General features: G+C 48.6%; 1 protein-coding gene across 3 annotated transcripts in view; it reads right to left on the bottom strand.

Annotated features, from left to right (window-relative positions):
- ASTN2 (astrotactin 2) overlaps nt 1–22,755 on the bottom strand; it is a 765,958-nt gene that overhangs the window by 321,283 nt on the left and 421,920 nt on the right. For all 3 annotated transcript variants that reach the window (XM_080667806.1, XM_080667807.1, XM_080667808.1), the window contains one exon: nt 3,143–3,293. In XM_080667806.1, the coding sequence (XP_080523932.1) occupies nt 3,143–3,293 (151 nt within the window). The remainder of the gene's footprint in view (nt 1–3,142; nt 3,294–22,755) is intronic.

The raw sequence follows: 22,755 nt of genomic DNA, 5'->3' as shown, positions 1-22,755 counted from the left end.
GGAATGTTCTTGGTTTTCCCCCATCTCTTCATCTTTCCAGTTTACATTAATGAGAGGAAAAAAGACAATTCTTGCCTAGACACACTCATGCGTGCACACACATGCGCGCGCACACACACATTCACAGACCCACCTCCGCATTCTGAGGCTTCATTCTTCTGGGACATCTAACCTCAAGAAGGAGCTTAGTTTAGGAAAAGAGAACTAATGGAAAAAGGGAAAAGAGAAAGACTACTTAATCCTTTCAGAAAGGATTAAGTTCTGGAGACACCACCATCCTTGTGTTTGTCTACTGACTAGCTCTAAGACTTGGCCAAACTCTCCTCTCTCTCACTGGGCCTCACTTTTCCAACATGCAAAGTGAAGGGTTGGGTTGCAATAATCTGCAGGACACAGCTGCTGATGCATCCACAGCCCCTCTTTCTGTCGCTTGCACCCTACTTTTCCTGGAGAGTCTATGCCTTCCCTGCGACTCACTACCACACATTTTAGGTGCGGTGGTCACTTGGCCCAAGCCCCAGGAATGACTGGTTCTGGGTTGAGCCCCATTATTCCCCCTGACACCACAGTGATTGGTACAGGGAAGGGCTGAGAACCAAGTTGGTCCATGACCTTACGAGGAATCCCGTGACTTTAGGAGGAACTTGGAGGAGATGCTCTTGTCCTGCAGGATGCACCGAGTGGCCCGAGAAGGACAGAAGGCCGAGGAAAGCAGAGCTAAGAGAATGAGAGGGATCCCAATGACAATGGTTGAGCCTCTCAAGCCTATTGTGCCTCGACTTCCATTTGAGCCAATATATTTCCTTTTTTTTTCTAAAGTAGTTTGAATTGAGTTTCTGTCTTTCACAATCCTAAGAATTCTAATCAATAAAATCCCCAATTGCCCATACACCTCTGAAGGCACGTTGGATCTTTGAGTCTCAAATACAGTTGCACTGCATTATCTCATTCTCTAGAAGCTTCTCTGTATTGATCTCCTGGCCAGTCTAGTTGCCAGCTGTTGTGTCGGCACCTTAGGAACCCACTTCCCAAGAGCCTAGTCCAGAGCAGGAACTCCCATTCCTGGGCCCATCCCTTCCTTCCTGTCCACTTACTGAGATGGGCACTATTGGGGCGCTGAGCTGAATCTACAGATTCCATGGGTTTCCCTCAGCTTGTTGGGTGAGATAAACTTGCAAAGAGCCAGGCTGTGCAATACATCACCACAGGTGACAGAACAGATGTAGGCACAGAGAACAGTGATGATCATTAGAAGATCATGGCCCCTTCTCCAAGCCAGGATGGGGAAGGCTTCATAAAGGAGATGAATCCAGAAAGAAGTCTACTTGTTTGCTAAATAAAATGGGCTGGGGGAGCAACTCACTTCAGGTAACAACCCCCTCAAAAAAAAAAAAAAAGAACAACAAAAATCCAGCCTGAGCAAAGGCTCTGAGGCAGTAAACAGGCACGTATCTGTTCAGAGAACGACCTCTAATTAGCTCCATTTGACTCTAGTGTAAAAGAACGGAAAGGAGACCAAATCTAGAAAGGGCCTGAATGCCAGGGTAGGATTTCAGCCTGCAGGGCAATGCTTCTAAGGCAGCCCCTGCCTCTCCAACATGCACACACACTCATTAAATTGTTACAAATCCTGGGACCCTAAGCCCCTCTGTAGCATCCACATTTCTCACGCCTGCATTTTAAATAAGCAGCCTAGGTCATTCCTATGGGGGAAAATCATCCAGTTTGACATCCTCTTCTATAGGCCACACATGTCTTCTTCTTCTTCTTCTTTTTTTTTTTAATATATTTTATTGATATTTCACAGAGAGGAAGGGAGAGGGATAGAGAGCTAGAAACATCGATGAGAGAGAAACATCGATCAGCTGCCTCCTGCACGCCCCCTACTGGGGATGTGCCCGCAACCAAGGTACATGCCCTTGACCGGAATCGAACCTGGGACCCTTCAGTCCGCAGGCCGACGCTCTATCCACTGAGCCAAACCGGTTTCGGCCACACATGTCTTCTTCTGTGCCCTTATCCCACATTAGATACTAAACAAAGCTCCATACTACACATTGACCATCCTTTCATCATACGTTAGCCAGCCCTGCTCTTTTACTAATGTAAATGAACCCTCTATTTTTTTTAAAATAATAGTTTATTGATTTTTAGAGAAAGAGAGAGGAAGGGAGAAGAGAGAAACATCGATGTGAGAGCATAACATTGATCAACTGCCTTCTGCACGCCCCCTACTGGGATCAAGCCCCCAATCAGGACAAGTGCCCTAGCCAGGAGTTGAATCAGCAACCTTTTGGTACACAGGATGATGTCCAACCAACTGAGTCACACTGGCCAGGGCAGGGGCCCATCTTTTGAAACCAGTTCCAACTCCAGCTTCCCTAGGAAGCCTTCTATAAACCTGAGTCTCAACTAAAATTTTCTCTTCTGGACATTGCATTGACTTGCCCCTCATCGTGTTATTAGAGACTAGAGGCCTAGTGCACAAAATTCGTGCACTCGGGGTGGGGGGCCCCTCAGCCCGGCCTGTACCCTCTCGCAGTCCAGGACCCCTTGGGGGATGTCCGACTGACTCCTCATGGAGCGGGGCCTAAGCTGGCAGTCAGACATCCTTAGTGCTGCAGCAGAGGCGGGAGAGGCTCCTGCCACCGCCACTGAGCTCGCCAGCCATGAGCCTGGCTTCTGGCTGTGGGAGCGCAATGACCACCAGGGGGCAGCTCCTGCCTTGAGCGTCTGCCCCCTGGTGGTCAGGGCGCGTCATAGCGACCAGTCATTCCACCGTTCGGTCAATCTGTATATTAGCCTTTTATTATATAGGATAAGACTTGGCATGCCCTACCTCCAGCCCCTTTCCCAAATGAGCTGCAAGCTTCCCGAAGCCAGGAGCTTTCAAGGACCTATTGTATATTGGGGACTCAAGTTCTAATATCTTACTTCATTCTTTCAACAATTCTACAAGGTAGGTTTAACTGTCCCACTTTACAGATGAGGAAACCGAGGCAGCTGGTGTGCTGAGGCCACAGAGGTAGGAGTGGTGAGTAGTGTGATCCTTCTTGATTGGTTCCCCTCACAGGGAGGGGCTCCCGCAAGCAGCCTTGGCACCTTGGGCTACCACCATGTTCATGAGCCGATGGGCACTTACCACACAGCCCGAGGAGTCCACCCGGCGGTCAGACACACACTTGAAGTTGCGAGTGCAGCCCCCATTGTTCCGAGAGCAGTCGCGAACTGGCCCGAAGGAGGACAGCAGGTCATTGATGGTTTCAAAGTAGGTGGACAGCATCGCTTCTTCCCTTGGAGAGAAAGGGGATGGTTAAACCCCAGAGACATCTGGGCCAATAGATTTTTAAAAATCTGTGCATTCATTACCTTTAATACCATTTACTATACATGTAATCAAGAAATTGATACAAAAACCTTTCTGAAAAGAAAACAAGAAAAACAAAATAATCCAATAGGTTTATCATCGTATGACATGATGTGTGTCTACCTGTGAAAAATAAGGTTGTACTTGGAATTTTATACGCTTTATTTCATGAATCTCATAATTTTAGGAAGAAGGCATCCAAATTCCACTCAACCAATAGGGGACGGTGGCTGAGGAAGGTGAAGAAGTGTCTTCCTGATGACCCCCAGCTCATAATCGGGCAAAACGGAGTTTGTGCCAAGCTCCTCCCACTGCCCAACTCTTTGACGTGCGTCATTTATGTTTCTATAGATTCCTGGCCTCCCCGGGGCAACTCTTCAAAATGGGCACCCTCCTACTATTCTGACTTTGTGGCTATATATCAAAACTATGTAAGGGGTGGGACTTAGCCCCAATATCACAGCCTGTAAATGCCAAGCCACAAATATTGTCTACAAGTCACACCATCAAGACTGGTAACAATGGGTGTGGGAAAGCTCATGGGATTCTAGGCAAAAGCATGATGGCTCCCAAATGAGGTTCCCAAGAGATACAACTGGACGAGGTACTGTCATTCATGGCTGTTCCAGAATTCTGATAGATGAGAGATACAGATGGAAGTTTCCGGAATCTGTATTCCTGAGAAAGGTCCAGGCAAGGCATATTCTAGCACTGGAATATCTAAGATGCTCACCATTGCAGGAGATAATAAAGGGGCCCACAGGCCATGAGAGAGGCACTGTGCTGTTCCATGACATGGGACCCGTAGAATCTGGAACTGTGAGAGGGAGATGCCTGTACACGTGCACGTAGCAAGCAGAGGTCCTGAGAACTGTTGGTGATGTCCTGGGCCACCCTCCATCCCTTCTCCCATCCTCTCCCTCCTCAGGCCTGGAGCTCCAGGGTTTGGTCTCCTAGCTTCTTTCCTGTCTCCAGTCTTATCGCCTTCTGTCTGATCTTTTGCACCGACTGCCAGTGAACTGTTAAATTCCAGCTCTAATTGGATACCCCACTGATCAACAGCTCTCCATGACTTACAGAAGAAAATCTAAATCCACATCCTTGGCTTTCAAGGTCCTTTATAATCTGGTCCCTGCCCGCCTGTCCAGCTACATTTACCCTTTCTCATGTTCTCTATCTGCCAGCCATGGGCCTCTTCCCATTCCCTAAACACACAGTATCAGGTCAGATTCCCTGAAAACAGACTCTGGAACAGAGGGGTGCACATGGGGCGTTACCAAGGAGCCCACGTGGGATACAGTTGGAGGAAGTCTAAGGGAGGATTGGGCAAAGGAGAGGTTGGCCTGCAATATGGTTGATGCTATGTAGATCGTCAGCCTCAGCTGGTCTTAAAGGGAGCTCGGAGCAGCTGTGATGGTCTTTACAGATGTCCCTGACAGAGGCAGGGATCCGGCCAGTCATGGCCAAACACTGCCACCTGGAAGGGGTACCCTTGGGTGAGGCAGTTCCCTGTGGCTGAAGGAAATGCCTGGTAAGGGGCACAGCTGTGGACCATCAGCCATGATCTCGAGATGGGAGGGTCAGCCCTGAAGAGGGAACCTGAATACCCTATGTGCCTTCACCTCTCTGAATCCTTAATCATGCCGTTCTGTATGATTCCCAACCTTTTGCTGGCTACGCCCCACCTAAGTATCTCTCAAATCCTGATGCCCCCTGTGACATACAATTCTTATTATTCAAAAAGTGAACTCCTGTTCACTTGGTCTAAACAAGCTTTCAAAGAACATGACATCCATGAAAGAGAAAAATAAAAGAACAAAAGGACAGTTGAAGTACTGAGGAAGAAATCACTAAGAAATTGTTAAAATAATAATAATAATAATAATAATATGAAGTGATATGAAAAAGTAGCAAATAAAGTTTCAAAACATATAATAGAGAACTGAAATGCATAACTATGTCACAATATGTATTTGTATACTGTATATGAGGCCCCAAGAACCATAAGAAATGCAAAAAATTCACTGTTAATAACTCATTCTCAAATTGCCCCCCTTAAAATTCAAATTGCCCCCATGTGGGGCATGTGCCCCACGTTGGGAACCACTGGTCTGGAATACTCATCTTTGCCTGTTTTTCCCTGTCACATCCCTAAAAATCCTTCAAAAGTATTCAAATTCATTCATTCATTCATCCATATATTGCACTGCTTTCTGAGTGCTTGCTGTGTACCAGGCACTGTTCTAGGTACTGGGGATACAGCAGTGACATTGGGCAAAGCTCAGCTCTTCACAGCTTACTATGTCTGACCTCCTTTGTGACCCCCCGGCAACCAGAATCAATTCCTTTTTCCTTTGAGAACACTGTTTATTCTTTTATCTTATTGATCTCAATCAGCTCTATGGTTTCTTAGAGAGACTGTACGCTTTTGAAGTGAAGAGTTCAAGATTCACTCATCCCTCCTTAGCCCCCAGCACAAGGCCTGGTAAGAACTTGTACTAAGTAAATGTTTTTCAAATGAAACAAAAAAGACACCAGAAGGCATGGATGCAGTCTCCACCCATCAGTAATCTTCCAGAGAGCCTCTCCCACAGGACAGCCCTGCCCACCCCCACCTCTGGGTTCCTGGTCCAAATCCTCCCTGCTCAGCCTGAAGTGCAGCCTGAAGGAGGAGATGCTGAGGGAGCTGCCAAATCCCCCCTCCCTCCCTAACTTTGTACAGAGTGCGGGCAGGTGACAGGGGGTGGGGGAGAATGAGTAGCTCCTGAACTGAAGCCCTTGGGAGGCCTGTCACTTTTGAATCATTTGGAAAGAGTTGAGGATCCTGAGGCCACATTAAGGCTACTAAAATATTAACTTCCTTAGAGGGAGAAGTTCAAGTGGGAAATGAGAGGAGGAGATAAAGACAGGGAGAGATTGTCTGAGAAAGTGTGAGAAAAAGAAAAGAGATCAACATGTACAGAAACTGCTAGAAAGAAAGAAAGAAAGAAAGAAAGAAAGAAAGAAAGAGAAACAAAGAGGCAGAAACAGTCATACATACATCATACAAGCAGATGTATGTATGTATGTGGTATGTATGTATGTGTATTTAGATGGATGAATGAATGGGTGGATGGGTAAATAAATGGATTGATTGATGGATGTATGGATGTATGGATAATAGATGGATGGGTAAATGGGTGGATAAATGGATAATCGCATGGATAAATGGATGGATGGACAGACAGATATGGATGGACAGATAGATACAGAGATAGATAGATCCAGAAGAGTATCATAAAGAGAAGAAGATGGAGGCAGAGCTGTAACAAGAGAGACAAAAATAAAAATTAGATTGGGAGAAAGAGCGGGGGAAACAGATTCTAAAAGGAGAAACCACAAAGGAAAACAGAAGAACTCTGTGCATGTGGAGGAGGAGGAGAGGGAGAGGAGATGTGTTAGGGGAAGGAGATAGAGAGACAGAGAATGAAATGCAGATAAAACACTGCGTGAGTGGGAAAGAGCACAGACACCGAGAGAAGAGACAGGGAAGGCCATAGAGAAAGGAAAGACAGAAGAAAACAAGGAAGAAAGAAAGAAAAAAACCTTCAGCGGAACCGGAGACAGCTGGCTGAACAAACAAGGAGGCTGTTAGCTTTTTAAAGGATCGATTCCGAATAAACATCAGTTACATGGGGGACATGGTTTAAAACACAAAGACCTGCCACGGGCCGCGGCTGTCTAGAGAGGAGACTGTCAGGCTGGGGAGTGAAGGATCTGGGCACCAGAGAGGAGCAGCTGGAGGCAGAGCCTGCCCTCCCCTAACACAGCACTCCACCCCTCACTTGGCTGCTGAGCCCTGGATCTGGGGTCTGCTGAGCTTAGAGCTGTCCCATCCAATCTCGGGGAAGAGGGGTCAGGGGAATGACACTTGGGGTGGCGGCGAGCTGGGATGACAGGCAGATGTGGGTGAGAGTCCCAGCTTTGCCAGAAATCACATCATCGCCAACATCACTATCATCTAGGATTTCCTGAGCACCTCCTTGTGCAGAGAACTGCACGGTTCTTTCCTCTGCTGTCTCTTTTTAAAAAAAATCCTCACCCGAGGATATTTTTTCCATTGATTTTTAGAGAGAGTAAAAAAGAGTGAGGAGAGGGGAGAGAGAGAGAGAAAGAGACAGAGAGAAACATCGATGTGTGAGAGACACATCAACTGGTTGCCTCCTCAACATGCCCCAACAGGGCTGGGAATTGAACCTGCGACCCTTTGGTCCGTGGGTTGATGCTCTAACCACTGAGCAACCGGCCACGCTGTGCTGTCTCCTTTGATTATTACAACCGCACTACGAGGAGTGCAGTTCTACTCCCACTGTGCAGCTGGAGGAACTGGGTCTCAGGGACGATGTCCCTTGTCCTGGTTCACACGGGTGTGCAGGTCTGCCTGGTCCAAGCCAAGGTCATGTCTGTCCAGCTTGCTCTGCGCCTTTGGGCAGGTCAGGGCTCTTGTAACAATAAAGCTGGTAGAAATCTGGGTCCAGTCCCTCTGTGTCTTAGAGAAGGAAGACTGGGAGGGCAGAGACGGCGCCACCTCCTGGCCTATGTACGTGCCACAGCAGCCACAACTCGTGTGGGAACAAAACGGGAAGGCACCGTGTATATTCATTTATTAGAGCTGCCTTAACAAGTACCAGAAACAGGGTGACTTCAAAGAACAGAAACGTCTTCTCTCATGGTTCTGGAGGTTGGAAGCCCCAGATCCAGGTGTGGGCAGAGCCGTGCTTCCTGTAGGCTGTAGGGAGAACCCTTCTTCGCCCTTTCTGAGCTCCCGGGGCCCCTGGCAACCTTGGGCATTCTTTGGCTTGCAGCTGCACCGCTCTGATGTCTACCTCTATCACTGCCTGGCCTTCTTCCTGTGCCTTTTCCTCTTCTTACAAGGACACCATCTATGGGTGTGAGCAGCCACCCTAATCCAATATCACCTTATCTAATCCCATCTGCAAAGATCCTATTACCAAATATGGTGGCATTCTGAGGTTCCGAGTGGACATGACTTTTGTGGGGGGACACTGGTCGATCCACTGCTCACAGCTCAGAGGGGCGTCCTCAGCTCACACAGCGCAGAGCCGGGACGGAAACACCTGCTCCTGGGTCCTGTTCCAATGTTCCCACCTGACCCCAGCCCTTCTCGCTGCAGACTCTGAGGTCATGGTGTAAGAATTACAAGGCTTGTAAAGCCTCAGAAAAAGGACCACGAGGAAGCCACGTCTCCTTCATTTGAGAGAAGAAAAGACCAAAATGAATGAAGTACCTCACACACCCCAGGCGGAGTGGGGTCAGCAAACTTTTTATACAGGGATCCACAGTAAATATCTTAGGCTCTGCCAGCCACACAGTCTGCCCCAACTACTCAATTCTGCTTTTATAGCGCATAAGCGGCCATAGAAAATATGCAACAACAATAATCAAAATGCAGTGAAGGAGCATGGCTATGTTCAGTAAAATTGTGTTTACGAAGAGACACAGCCGGTGGGATTGGCAGTTCCTGTTCACATGGGAAACCCGTAGGTCATTGCTGGAGTTAGGACTTGAACCCAGGTTTGTCCAACTCCAGAACCTACATTGTTCCTCCCCCATGAAGTTTCTTCTGAGCCTCAGTCTTCTCATCTGTGAAGTAGGGACATATTTCTAGCTCCCAAACATGTAAAATTATTTTTGAGAATGCAATGATGGTGCATAGAAACTTGTTTTCCAGACTCTAAAACCCAATACAAATCTACTCAAATATTCATTCAAATATTTGAATACCTACTGAATGCCAGGTACAGAGCTGATTAAGATTCTCTCTCTCCTGTGGCCTCTGTCTATTTCTGCATTTGAGCACCTAGTACACGCCAGGGACTGAGCTGATTAAGATTATAGCTCTTCTGTGGCCTCTCCCTGTCTCCATTTCTGCACCTATAAAGTGCAGACACTGTCCAAGATATTTCCAAGCAGCTCTGACACCCTAATTATTTTTTCCGATAATACTGCTTTCAAAACAGAGTTAGCCAGACTTTGCCTGGCTGAGAGGGGCTGCCATCCCTCCCTGCCTGATGGCTCCTGTGTAAATGCAATACCTGGGTTCCATTTGGCCAAGTTGGCTGAGCCCTACGCAGGGTGAGCATTAAGCACGACAGGGAACAGACGCTGACATCGCCTGCTCTTAATCAACACCTGGGAAGGTCTGTGCCACTTGCAGAGAGGTGTGAATGGATGACACGGGCCCAGACAGGGACACAGGGATGAGGCCCCCAGGGGTTCAGACTAATCATTCTTTGCTGACAACAGGCAGCCTTGTTTCCTGGGCTCCCAGGGAGGGAGGAACCAGGACAGGGCTTGATAAAAACCAAGCTTCCCTCCCAGCCCACTGCCTTGGGTTTCAGGGAGCCGTCTCAGCCTCAGCAGCATGAGCAGCAGTGGAGACTTGTGGCTAGGAGACAGGTTTGTCTTCTAGATCCACTCACTGTGAGACCATGGGAAGTCTCTGAAACACTGAGCCTCCATTTTCTCATCTGAAAAATGGGACTATCCTATCTAATAAAAGAGTATTATGCAAATTGACCGTCACTCCAACACAAGATGGCCACCCCCATGTGGTCAAAGATGGCTGCCCCCATGTGGACACAAGATGGCCACCACAAGATGGCTGGCAGGGGAGGGCAGTTGTGGGTGATCAGGCCAGCAGGGGAGGGCAGTTGGGGGCAATCAGGCATACAGGGGAGGGCAGTTAGGAGTAACTGGGCCAGCAGAGGAGGGCAGTTAGGTGTGACTGGGCTGGTAGGGGAGGGCAGTAGGGGGGGCAGGCCTGCAGGGGAGGGCAGTTAGGGATGACTGGGCCAGCAGGGGAGAGCAGTTGGGGGGGACCAGGCCTGCAGGGGAGCAGTTAGGCGTTGATCAGGCAGGCAGTGGAGTGGTTAGGGGGTGATCAGGCTGGCAGGCAGAAGCAGTTAGGGGCAATCAGGCAGGCAGGCAGGCAGGCAGGCAGGCAGGCAGGCAGGCAGGCAGGCGAGTGGTTGGGAGCCAGCTGTCCTGGATTGTGAGAGGGATGTCTGACTGCCCGTTTAGGCCCGATCCTAAATGGGCAGTCAGACATCCCTCGAGGGGTCCCAGAGGAGAGGGTGCAGGCTGGGCTGAGGGACACCCCTTCCCCCTGTGCATGAATTTCATGCAGCAGGCCTCTAGTCCCATATAATAAAAGCCTAATATGCAAATCAACTGAATGACAGAATGACTGGCAGAACAACCGGTCGCTATGATGCACATTGACCAACAGGAGGCAGACGCTTAATGTAGGAGCTGCCCCTGGGTGGTCAGTGCACTCCCACAGGGGAAGCACCACTCAGCCAGAAACTGGGCTCACAGCTGGCGAGTGCAGCGGCTGTAGTGGGAGCCTCTCCCGCCTCCGCGGCAGTGCTAAGGAACAGCGAGCCGAGCAGTAAGGAGCAGCAAGCAGGCGGGCGGTAAGGAACGAGTGGTCCCGGACTGCTAGAGAGCTCAGGCTGGGCTGAGGGACACACACGGACACAGACACACGGACATGGACACACGGACGGACACACACACACACACACACACACACACACACACACCGGTGCACAAATTTCATGCACCAGGCCTCTAGTGCATATATATATATATATTTTGTTAATCCTCACACTAGGATATTTTTCCATTGATTTTTTTTTAGAGAGAGTAGAAGGGAGGGGGGAGACAGAGAGAGAGAAACATCGATGTGAGAAAGGCACATCGATTGGCTGCCTCCCACATGCAGCCAGGGATAGAGCCTGCCACTGAGGTACATGCCCTTGAGCCAAATTGAACCTGGGACCCTTCAGTAGTGGGCTGATGCTCTATCCACTGAGCCAAACCAGCTAGGGCTGAAAAATGGGAATATTAGTACTTAGCTGGCAGAATTAGCTTGAGAAAGAAATTAGATAACATATGTAAAATGTCCCACACACAAAAAGTGCCCAATAATCGGCAATAATGAACGCCATTTGGATGTCCCTCAAAGTTTCAAGAATGGTGACTTGAGAATGTAAGGAGCTCAATGCAGGAGACTGGAAGGCGGACCTGGGCACCATATCGCCCATTGACTCATTGAAAGCCTTTAATTGCTGCCCAATTCATTCTGGGCGCTGGCTGGTTCCTGGGGCACACTGGAACAGTGTGACAGTTTGCTAGGGAGGCAGTAAGACGCAAACAAACAAGTTAACCTAGAAATATAACTGGGGCCATAGGACCATAAAGAAGAGTTGCCCACCCCCCTCTTGGAAGTGGGGCATCAGACAAGGCTTTTTGGAGCAGGTGATATTGAGACATAAACGATGAGCAGGAATTGAAGATGAGCCAAATGAAGGAGAAGGGGATGGGATAAGGGCATGCCAGGCAGAGGGGATGGAATATGCTAAGGCCTGGTAGTAGAAGAGGGTGTCCCCTCTGTGGGGGAACTGGCAGCCAGGCAAGGAGGCTGGGGTGTTGAGGAGGAGGTGGGTGTGGCAAGCCCGGGGCTGCCTGGCTGGACAAGGCTTTGAATCCCAGGTCTTGGCGAATCCGAGTTCAACCTGTGAACTACGGGCAGATCCTGCTTTTATTTAGATTAGTGTTTCATAAAAATCACTATGGCAACAACAATAATCAGAGTTAATGCTTACTGAGCATTCATAATATGCTACAGAATGTTTCGAGTTATTATGTGTGTCAGTCTACTTAATATTCATAAAAACAAGGAGGTAAATGATATGGTCATTCCCATTTTATAGAAGAAATGGAGGCAGTATTTTGAGGATTAAAGCTGTTTGGAAACCAGCTGAAGATGACGTCGGTACAGTGGCTGGCACAGGGCTGTACAATATCCCAGTGACAGAAACAACAGCAACTACCTATTAAGGACTATGACACAAGAACTTTGACTTAACATAGACTATCTCATTTCTTGCCATAGCCGTGAGGTATTGCTGATTTTACCCCCAAGTTGTTGATTAAAGAAGACATGCATGCATTTGCATGCAGGGCCCGGCACTTACAGAGGTGTGGGTACTTGCCCTGTGTCAACAGTGGACCACAGTGGCATTGCCACCCCCATCTCCACCAGTGTTCTGGTGTTTGATCCCAATCCTGGTGGTGTCCTGACGTGGTCATAATGGTCCTTCCCCCTTGGACATTCTGGGACTAGTGTGGTTGGCTCATCACTCCCCTTCCTCTTGCATTTATGGTTGGCACTCATTTAGTTCAAGAATACATATTGCTGTGCAGGGCGGTCTCATCGCTTCCTGCAAGTCTGTGCTTTTCAGGAGCTCACAGCTTCCTGCGTGCTGGGAGTCTTCCTTGCTCACTTCCCCGGCACGCCAGGTGGGCCCAGCTCCTCACTGAATAAGCGCAGCTGGTGAAGGAAGAGGAGGAAGCACAAATGGGGCCCAGCAGTTGCTGGATGATGAGTGTCCATTGCCCATCTGTGAAATGGGGAGAACCACATTCAACTTAGAGGGTCGTGGTCAGCACACGATGAGATAAAAACATTTTGTAAAAGACCCTCATCACCACCAGGCCCAAACAGAGACCTTAACCAGGGGCTGGTGTAGTGTGGAAATGTATCTGTTCCATTTCACAAATATTTACTCAGCACTGGTCATAGGGGCTGGAGGTTAGGGATTCAGAAAAGAGCAACACAGACAAGGGCTTCGTTCTCCTGGAACTTACAGTCCAGTTAATGGAACAGAGCCACCCAGCAAGTACTTGTCTCTATGCATAAGCTCATGTCTATGTCTATGCCTATGTCTATATCTATATCCCTGTCTATGTCTATATCCCTGTCTATGTCTATATCTCTGTCTATATGTCTATATCCCTGTCTATATGTCTATATCCCTGTCTATGTCTATATCCCTGTCTATGTCTATATCCCTGTCTATGTCTATATCCCTGTCTATATGTCTATATCCCTGTCTATATGTCTATATCCCTGTCTATGTCTCTACCTATGTCTATATCCCTGTCTATGTCTATATCTATATCCATGTCTATGTCTGTATCCTTGTCTATGGCTATGTCTATGTCTATATCTATGTCTATGCATATATATCTATAAAAACTATGATCAATGCTTTAAAAAGACAGGGCACCCATGAGAGCAGACTGCAGAGGGGCCAATCTTAATCTAGGGAATTGGTGGAGGGGAGTTGGACATGGGGGGAGGCAGATTTCCCTGCAGAGTGCTAGTGGCCTGATGAAGTTTTGTCACACCAGGGCTTTCCCCACGAGGGTCAGATAAAGCATGACCGTCACTCCCATCCCCATCGCATGCACAGTGACCGTGGAGTCCATCTAATCTCTGAGGACATCATTCCTTGGCAAAAAACCTCCCCTCCTCCCTTTACTTGCTCCAACTGTTCAGTCACAGAAATTCGCCTCCTCACCCCCTTTCCCGCCTCTGATGCTAAGGCTTGAAGATTATGTATTCATGAAAAGCCCACATGGAGCCATTGAGAGCCCGCACGGCTCTCATCTCCGAGAGAAGCTCATTACCATGGGCTGCAGAGGGGGAGCCACTGGGTTCTCAGGAGCAGCTGCTCAGAAAGCCCAGCAGGGAGTGTGCCTGCCGCCAGGGAGGGGGAGAACCTGGTGATCTGCGATGGCAGCGGGCTTCCCTGAGCCAGAAGAGCCCACCACTGGAGAGCAAATGGGGCTGTGCCCTCTGGCAGGAGGAGCACCGGCTGGCGGGGTTCGGCTCCGCCTCACTCTGCTGTGTGTCCCCAGGTAACCCTCTCCCCTCTCTGGGCCTCAGGTCCCACGTTTGTACAACGATGAGGTGATCTCTAAGTGTCCTTCCAGCTGAGATTTCGAATAACAATACTTACTAGCTGAGAAAACTTGAACAAGTCCTTCAAACTCCGAACCTCTGTTTCCTCATGCATGAATCATGAATAATAGCACCTAACTCGTGGGTTACCATGGCAACTACATGAGATGACAAAAGCTCCTTGAAGGCAGGGCCTCTGTCGTGCTCACCGCAGCCTAGTACCTGGAAACGTGTCTGGGACGTTACAGGCACCCAGCTGTTTACTGGATGAATGAATGAATGGATGAATGCACACTTATGGGAACTGTGAACTGCTCCACAATACCTTTGCTTTTACGTGGTGGTGGTCATTACTACCAAACAGCCTGCTTTACCTCAATCCAAAAAATTACCCGAACCTAGAGAACAGAGTTCCTAGCTTGGTGCCCAGGACCCCTTCGTCAGCCTGGAGAAGCAAATGGGCCACATCTTAAAATAATGTTTTTAAATGCATAAAATCAAATGCAAACGGTATTCCCAAAGGAGCCACTTATCAAAACATTTTTAAAAAGCCAAGTGTACTATCATAATATGCATGTTCTTTATTGACATATTAAATAAAGAGCTCCAGTAACTCAGGTAATGACAACCATCAATTGGAAGTAGAGATGAGCATAAACTATACTTTAAGACATCTGTGACAAAGGAAACAAGGAATACAAAGAAATGCCAAATTACAATGAGAGACTGGAAAAGTAAAAATGTAATATTTCCCCGTCATTTCCCAGACCTGCAGCATGGACCCAGGTGGACAGCTCCTGCCTGGAGACAGCTTTCCCTGAACATCTGCCCGGTCTGTGAATATAACCGGAAGCAAGGGTCCAGATAAGGAAAGACAGGAAATTAAAATCTGGCTATAATCACACCCAAATCATTCTTTCCTGGAGGGACACATGTACTGCAGTGAGAGAAGGACAGGGTTTGGATGCAGAAAAAAAAAATTTTTTTTAAGTTCTCAAAGGTGTGTGCTTGCAAGAGTGACTTTCTTCTCTCTGTTTCTGTTTCCTCGTCTACACGTGCATCATTGCAATGCTTCCTTGCAGGGTGCCTGGGAGTCTGGGGGCAAGAAACGAGGCTAGGCACCTTGTGCTAAGATGCAACCGCTAGGCCCTCTCGGACCCCCTTCTCTTCCTTCTAGGGCTAGACACGTTTACTGCAGCCACCCCCACGTAGAGCTGCCAATGGGCCGTGGTGGGGATGCATTTCTCCATTCCTGGGTGCCAGGTATCTGCTGGATACCCAGCTCTCAGAGGTCCCAGAAAACGCCCCTTCCCTTAAGCAGCGCACCAGACAACAAATAAAGGCTGTAGAAGATGAAGCAGAGTGATCGAGAGTCCCAAGAGGAAGCAATGAATTCTTCAAGGACTGACTGCAAAAGGCTCCCTGGAGGCGGCGGCAATACACTGGCTTTTAAAGAAAGATGAGGACGATGAGGAGGAGGAGGAGAAGGAAAGGAGGAGAAGAAAGGCAGGACAGGTGGTAGAGGACAGAACAGAGTAGCCAAAATGTGAGTGTGGAGGCGGGGAGAGGGGAGGAGAAACAGGAGTGAGCCTGCTATACAGGGGAGAGGTGGGCAGGAAAAAGGAAGCCCACCAGGCTCTGTTGTACGTGTTTTATAGACCTTTTTGCAGGTCAATCCCATTTTAGAGATGAGAAAACTGAGGCTCAGGGTAGTAAAGTCATGTAGGATTCCCTGGTTTAGGGGTTCTCAACCTTTCTAATGCCGCGACCCTTTAATACAGTTACTTATGTTGTGGTGACCCCCAACCATAAAATTATTTTCGTTGCTACTTCATAACTGTAATTTTGCTACTGTTAATGAAGCGTAATGTAAATATCTGTGTTTTCCGACCCACAGGTTGAGAACCGCTAGCAGGGTCGCCTAAGACCATCGGAAAACACAGATATTTACATTATGACTCATAACAGTAGCAAAATTACAGTTATGAAGTAGCAACGAAAATAATTTTATGGTTGGGGGTCACCACAACATGAGGAACTGTATTAAAGGGTCGCAGCATTAAAAAGGTTGAGAACCACTGAACTAGTTCTTAAAAGGAGAGTCCAACTGTGCTCCAAAGTCCACATTCTCTCCCAGCATGGCACCCAATGACCCCTGTAGAATACGTGTGCCCTTGGAGAGAGACCAGCTGAAGGCAGCGGCGAGGGAAGAAAGGCCTCCATCATGGTTCCGTCTCCATCTGAAAGAGCATGGAGCAAGTAGGAGGGGAGGAGAAAAAGCAGAGAATGTACTTTGAGGCCAATGTTAATAGAGCTGTTTGGTAAACTTAATCTCACAGCCAATCAGGCAGGCAGACAGACTTTGTCTAGAAACCCTGTTTCTCATAAACCCAGGGCTGAAACTTGAGGGCCTGTGCTGCTGGGAGGCCCTGGGTGCAGGAGGAAGCCACTGAGCCTGGAGTCTAGAAGCAGCTTCAAGTCCTCTCTCTGCTGCTAAGGTGAGAGATCTTAGAAAGTCACTTCCTTTTCTGAGCCTCAGTTGCCCTATTTTTAAAATCATTTTCATTGAATTTATTGGGGTGACATTGCGTAATAAAATCATATAGGTTTCAGGTGTACGATTCTGTAATACACCATCTGTATATTGTATTGTGTGTTCACCACCCCAAGTCAAGTCTCCTTCCATCACCATTTGCCCCCCTTTACCCTCTTCTACCTCCCCAAAGGGACAATGTTAAACTCCACCAAAGGCTCACTCCTGAGGATAAGAAAGCAATAAAAGGGGGAGAAAAAAGAGGAGGAGGAGGAGGAGATGATAATGCGAGGGGAGCAGGGACACGCCATTTCTCCCCACTGTATCTCTGAATATGTGGCTACGACCTTCCTCTCATGTGACTACCTGGTGGACTCCTATGTACCCTCCAGAGCCCAACCTCCTCCATGAAGCCAGAGTCCCCCACCTACTGGATCACTCAGGCTGTGCTGTCACCTGCTGTCCACCTTCCTGGACCCTGGACCCATCTCTACTGAGGTGCATCGCAGGGCATGTGAGTAGGTTGTTTGCTCACAACATTTCTTCTTCTCATTTATTTGTGTATCCTCAGTGATCACACAGGTTCTGACATGTGGCCAGTGTAATAAGTGTCTGTGGAAGGAAGAGCGGAAGAGAGGAAGAGAAGAAGGAAGAAGGGAAGGAGGGAAGAAGGGAAGAAGGGAAGAAGGGAAGGAGAGGAGGGAAGGAGGGAAGGAGGGAAGGAGGGAAGGAGGGAAGGAGGGAAGGAGGGAAGGAGGGAAGGAGGGAAGGAGGGAAGGAGGGAAGGAGGGAAGGAGGGACGGAGGGATGGAGGGACGGAGGGAAGGAGGGACGGAGGGACGGAGGGACGGAGGGACGGAGGGGAATCCACATCTTTCCTCTTCCTTTCCCAGGTAAAGCTAAAGCTCATTTCACCCTGCACATGCTGAGTTTATTGATCCACATTTCTGAGGTATTGGACAGACTTGCTATTGACAGCAATAACTACCAACCAGGCTGGGGAAGAGAGAAGTTGCTGACAGCCAGCAGATCATATGCCTGGTGGTGGAGTGCCTGTCTATGCCAAGGGAACAATCATTAATTTCCCGTTCCTTCACCGTTACATTTCTTGGTCAGACTGACAAGTTCATTTTGGGGATTCATCAGGCCCATTAGAAATAAACTCCCTTCTTGTTCCATGTTTCCAACAGCACCTGCCACGCAGATGATTGGCCGCTCAGGACTCACATAAACATTTCCAATTGCTAGCAGTAGCTCACCAGGGTAGTTAAAGGAAATCTTCCAGTGACTGTGTGATATAATCAAAGAACCCAGTTCCTGGGCATCTCAGGCACCTCAGTTCTGTGCACAGAACCAGAGAGGATTTCACTTACTTCCCCACCACCGTTAAATAAACAACAGACATGCATTTAGTGAGAAAACAGTCTGTTGGCATGCAGAACTTAAAATTAAGTATGCTGCAAAAGCTGTGTGACTTGGAATAAATCACTTAACCTCTCCGAGCTTCCCTTTTCTTGCCTGAAAACGGTGGCTAAATTGTGAATGGCACTGTGGATAAGGAAGGCATGAGGTAACAGAAGGGAAATGGGTAAGGTTATCTCATTAAGTCTGAAGACGCGTCTCATGGTTACTGTGTCTCCAGGTTACAGACAAGCAAAGCGTCTCCAAGGAGGGAGATGACCTGCTCCAGGCTGGTAAGTGGCAGAGGTGTGATATGAATCCCGCCCTGCCTGAGGCAGCAGCTCACAGAGAGACAATTTATCATAAGTTTTCTGAGTGATTTTACTCCCGTGCCTGTGCCCGGGAGGTTAACATGGAAAGTACGCAGCTCTCCGCCAGCCTTCCCATAAACAAAGCCATTCCAGCCCATCTAGAAATAGTTCCGCAGGCTCCCGGTCATCAAAGCGACGTCCTTAGAATGCCGATGCCCCGAGTGGAGGCGCCTCATGTATTCACTGTGCGGTTTATTCTGCTCACAGGAGCCAGAGGTAGCCTGACATCTGATTGAGAGCACACTTCCTCTTAAAGACTGTGGATGGTCTGCAAAGGTTTTGAGTAGTTCTACCTATGAACTTGGGCAGGAAAATCTCTCTGCTGAAAGACAATGGGCCTTATGTGGTGGAGCTTTTAGGCTGAGGTACAGAACATTTCACTTCCATTTACTCACAGACATTCACCGAATACCCACTGTTCAATGGCATTCCTCGCCACAGCCATTCTGCAGGTTCCATTCGCGCAGGGAAGGGGAACGTTAACCCGATAACGCAGCGCTTCCTATGTGTCAGCCAGTGAGCGTGGCGCTTAACACCTCCCGTCCCACCACAAGCCTGTGCAGTGGCGACTGTGTTATCCCCATTTTGCAGATGAGGAAACAGAGGCATGTGCACAGGGATATGCGCCATGTCCCCCAGCCTGTGAGTGCAGGACCTAGGATTTGAACGTGGGCAGGCGCTATGGCAATGGGCTGTGATGGGCCAGACGGTGTCACTTGACTGGGCCCTGAGGGAGGTTATTACAACTGGGTGATAGTCACCGGGGGACCCAATGCACTTTTCTTTCTACTTTTGTATATGGTTGACATTTCCAATAATAATAATAACTATAATAATAATAATAAAGTATATCTATATTTAAAGTACAAGCTCTGGAGCCAGGCAAACTAAGGTTTTAACTATGAAACAAGGGTCACCAGGCCACTCGACATGGGGTTGCTATGAAGATAAAACAAATTCATATAGACAAAGCATTTAGAACTGGTTGCCTCTGAAGGACAGTAGTCTCCCCCTTTCATCTGTGGTTTCACTTTCCATGGGTTCAGTCATCCGAGGTCAATGGAGGTTCAAAAATATTAAATGGAAAATGCCAGAGATAACCATTCATAAGTTTTAAAATTGAATGTGATCCTGAGCAGTGTGTTGAAATTTCAGGCCACCCCACTCAGTCCCACCCAGGATGTGAATCATCCCTTGTCCAGTGTATCCATGCTGTATACGCTCCTCGCTGGTTAGTCACATAGTAGCTGTCTTGGTTATCGGACCAGTTATCAGAGAGAGAGGAAGAGAGGCACAGCATCGGCATGACTTACATTACATTATCAATATACTAGAGGTCCGATGCACGAAATTCGTAAAAGGGTAGGCCTTCACAGCCCCGGCTGCCAGGGCCCTTGCAGCCTGCCCCCCTGTGGCCCCCCCGCTCTGCTCGCACCTGCCTTGGCCTGGTGCTGCCCGCGTCCGCCGCCACACACCTCCGGTTCCCTGGTTCTGCGGACCCCCCACCTGATCGATTGCCCCGCAGAGGGTGGCCTGTGCCTTCCTCTTTGGGGCGATCGTGGAGTCCCCCGATTGACTGCCCCGCTGGCCAGTGGCCTTGGCCTCCCTCTGCAGGGTGATTGTGGGGCAATGGTGGGCTCCCCGACCAATTGCATCGCATCTGCCTAGGCTGGCCTGGCGCCAGTGCATGTCATAGCATGGTTATCTGGATGGTTGTTCTGCTGTTCGGCCATTTGGTTGATTTGCATATTACACTTCTATTATTATCTATACTAATAAAAGGGTAATATGCTAATTAGACCAGACATCTTCCAGACATCCTTCCAGACAAAGCCACAGTGGCAGGGGCCAAGGCAGAGGCCATTAGTGGTGACCAGGCTGGCAGGGGAGAGCAGTTAGGGGCGACCAGGATGGCAGGAAAGGGCAGTTAGAGGTGACCAGGGAGGCACAGGATTGGGCCTAAATCGGCAGTCAGACATCCCCCAAGAGGTCCCAGAATGGAGAGGGTGCAGGCCAGGCTGACAGACACCCCCCCAGTGCACAAATTTTATGCACCGGGCCTCTAATCTATATATATAAAAGCCTAAGCAACCGAACAAACGAATGACCAAACGACTGGTCGGCCAGTCACTATAATGTGCACTGACCACCAGGGGGCAGACACTCAACACAGGAGCTGCCCCATGGTGGTCATTGCGCTCCCACATCAAACCTCCCACAGTCCCTCCCCGAGGCTGGCTGGCCCAGATCGGCCCTGATCGGGACTGAGCGAGACGGCCCTGATTGGCCCGGATCGCCAGCCAGGCTGAGGAACCCCAACTGTGCACAAATTCATGCACCAGGCCTCTATCCTGCCTAATATGCAAATTGACCATCACCCCAACACACAAGATGGCTGCCCCCATGTGGTTAAAGATGGCTGCCCTCATTTGGACACAAGATGGCCACCACAAGATGGCCAGCAGGGGAGGGCAGTTGGGAGGGACCAGGTTTGCAAGGGAGGGCAGTTGTGGGCGATCAGGCCAGCAGGGGAGGGACCAGGCCTGCAAGGGAGGGCAATTGGGGATGATCAAGCCTGCAGGGGAGGGCAGTTAGGGGTGACTAGGCCAGCAGAGGAGGGAAGTTAGGGGCAAACAGGCTGGCAGGGGAGCAGTTAGGCATCAATCAGGCTGGCAGGGGAGTGGTTTGGCAGTGATCAGGCTGGCAGGCAGAAGCGGTTAGGGGCAATCAGGAAGGCAGGCAGGCGAGCAGTTGGGAGCCAGTAGTCCTGGATTGTGAGAGGGATGTCCAACTGCCCGTTTAGGCCCGATCCTACCGGGATCAGGCTTAAATGGGCAGTCGGACATCCCTTGAGGGGTCCCAGATTGGAGAGTGTTCAGGCTGGGCTGAGGGACACACCCCCACGTGCACGAATTTCATGCACCAGGCCTCTAGTAGATATATAAAAGCCTAAGCAACCATTCAACTGGTAGCTATGACGAGCACTGACCACCAGGGGGCAGACGCTCAACGCACAGGCATGGAAACATGAAACAGACTGATGAATCTCAGAGGGAAGGGGAGAGGGGGGAGGGCAGGAAGAGATTAACCAAAGATCTTATATGCATACTAGAGGCTCGGTGCATGGAATCGTGCACCAGTGGGGTCCCTTGGCCTGGCCTGTGGGGACCAGGCCAAAACCGGCAGGGGTCCCAGATTGCGAGGGGGCGCAGTGCATGAATCTGTACACTGGGCCTCTAGTATTGTTATAATTTTCCCCTTTTATTAATCTCTTACTGTGCTAATTCATAAATTAAACTTTATCATGGGTATGTATGCATAGGAAAAAGATAGTATATGTAGGTTTTGGTACTATCTGTGGTTTTAGGCATCCACTTGGAACATAAACCCTGTGGATAAGGGGGGGGGCTACTGTATTCAGATATGCTAGCTATTATGTATGTAACATCTACAATGGAAAATCCTGCAGTGCTGGGAGGGTCTAGCATGCCCTTCCCCATGCATTACTGAACATAAAGCTACTCACCCCACCCCCATCTTCCAGAGAAGGTTTGAGTTATTTGACCTCCCTGAATATATAAACTTTATAAAGTTTTTATGTACTTTATATAAAAAGAGAAATTAACCAGTCATATATCTACTTATAGTATTTCACTTATTACTTTAGTAATACCCATACCTATGTACATATTATACTAGTACATAATAAAGAAATTTAGAAATACTGCTGTTGCTGTATTTTTGTTTGGAAAAACAACAACTTTATTTCAACTCTTTACCCATAATTCCTGATCTAGCTTAATGCATTTTCCCCAAGCAGTTGTTTAAAATAAATTAGCTGAGAAAATACCCTTGATGAGTGAGAACACCATATTCCATGTGACAGCCTCTTTTCTGGGGAGTAACTTTGCATAGTAAATGCTGCCCTTACCTACAAACATTTATAGTCTGAAGGTAGATGACATGTTAATGAGACAAAGGAGAGGGGCCTCCTTAAACTGGGTGGGCAGCTGGCTGGAAGTCTTGTTTTCTGGAATCCCTGAGTAAAAGCAAACGATAGACCATACCCACCCACATCTGAAACCTTATGATCATGTTGACCAATGTCACCCCAATAAATTTAATAATAAAATAAAAGACAGACGATAAGTGAAGGTAAATGTCAGTCCTAGTCAGACCACTGCATCCTGCTTACCGACCTCTAATCTACTTCTTTATTGGAGAAGTCATACATCAGTTAGTCATACAGCATTTGGATAACTGGAAG

Source organism: Plecotus auritus (assembly GCF_963455305.1).
Source record: "Plecotus auritus genome assembly, chromosome: 5".
Lineage (NCBI taxonomy): Eukaryota > Metazoa > Chordata > Mammalia > Chiroptera > Vespertilionidae > Plecotus > Plecotus auritus.
Note: the sequence above shows the minus strand (reverse complement) of the source record. Positions and strands in the feature narration are given on the sequence as shown.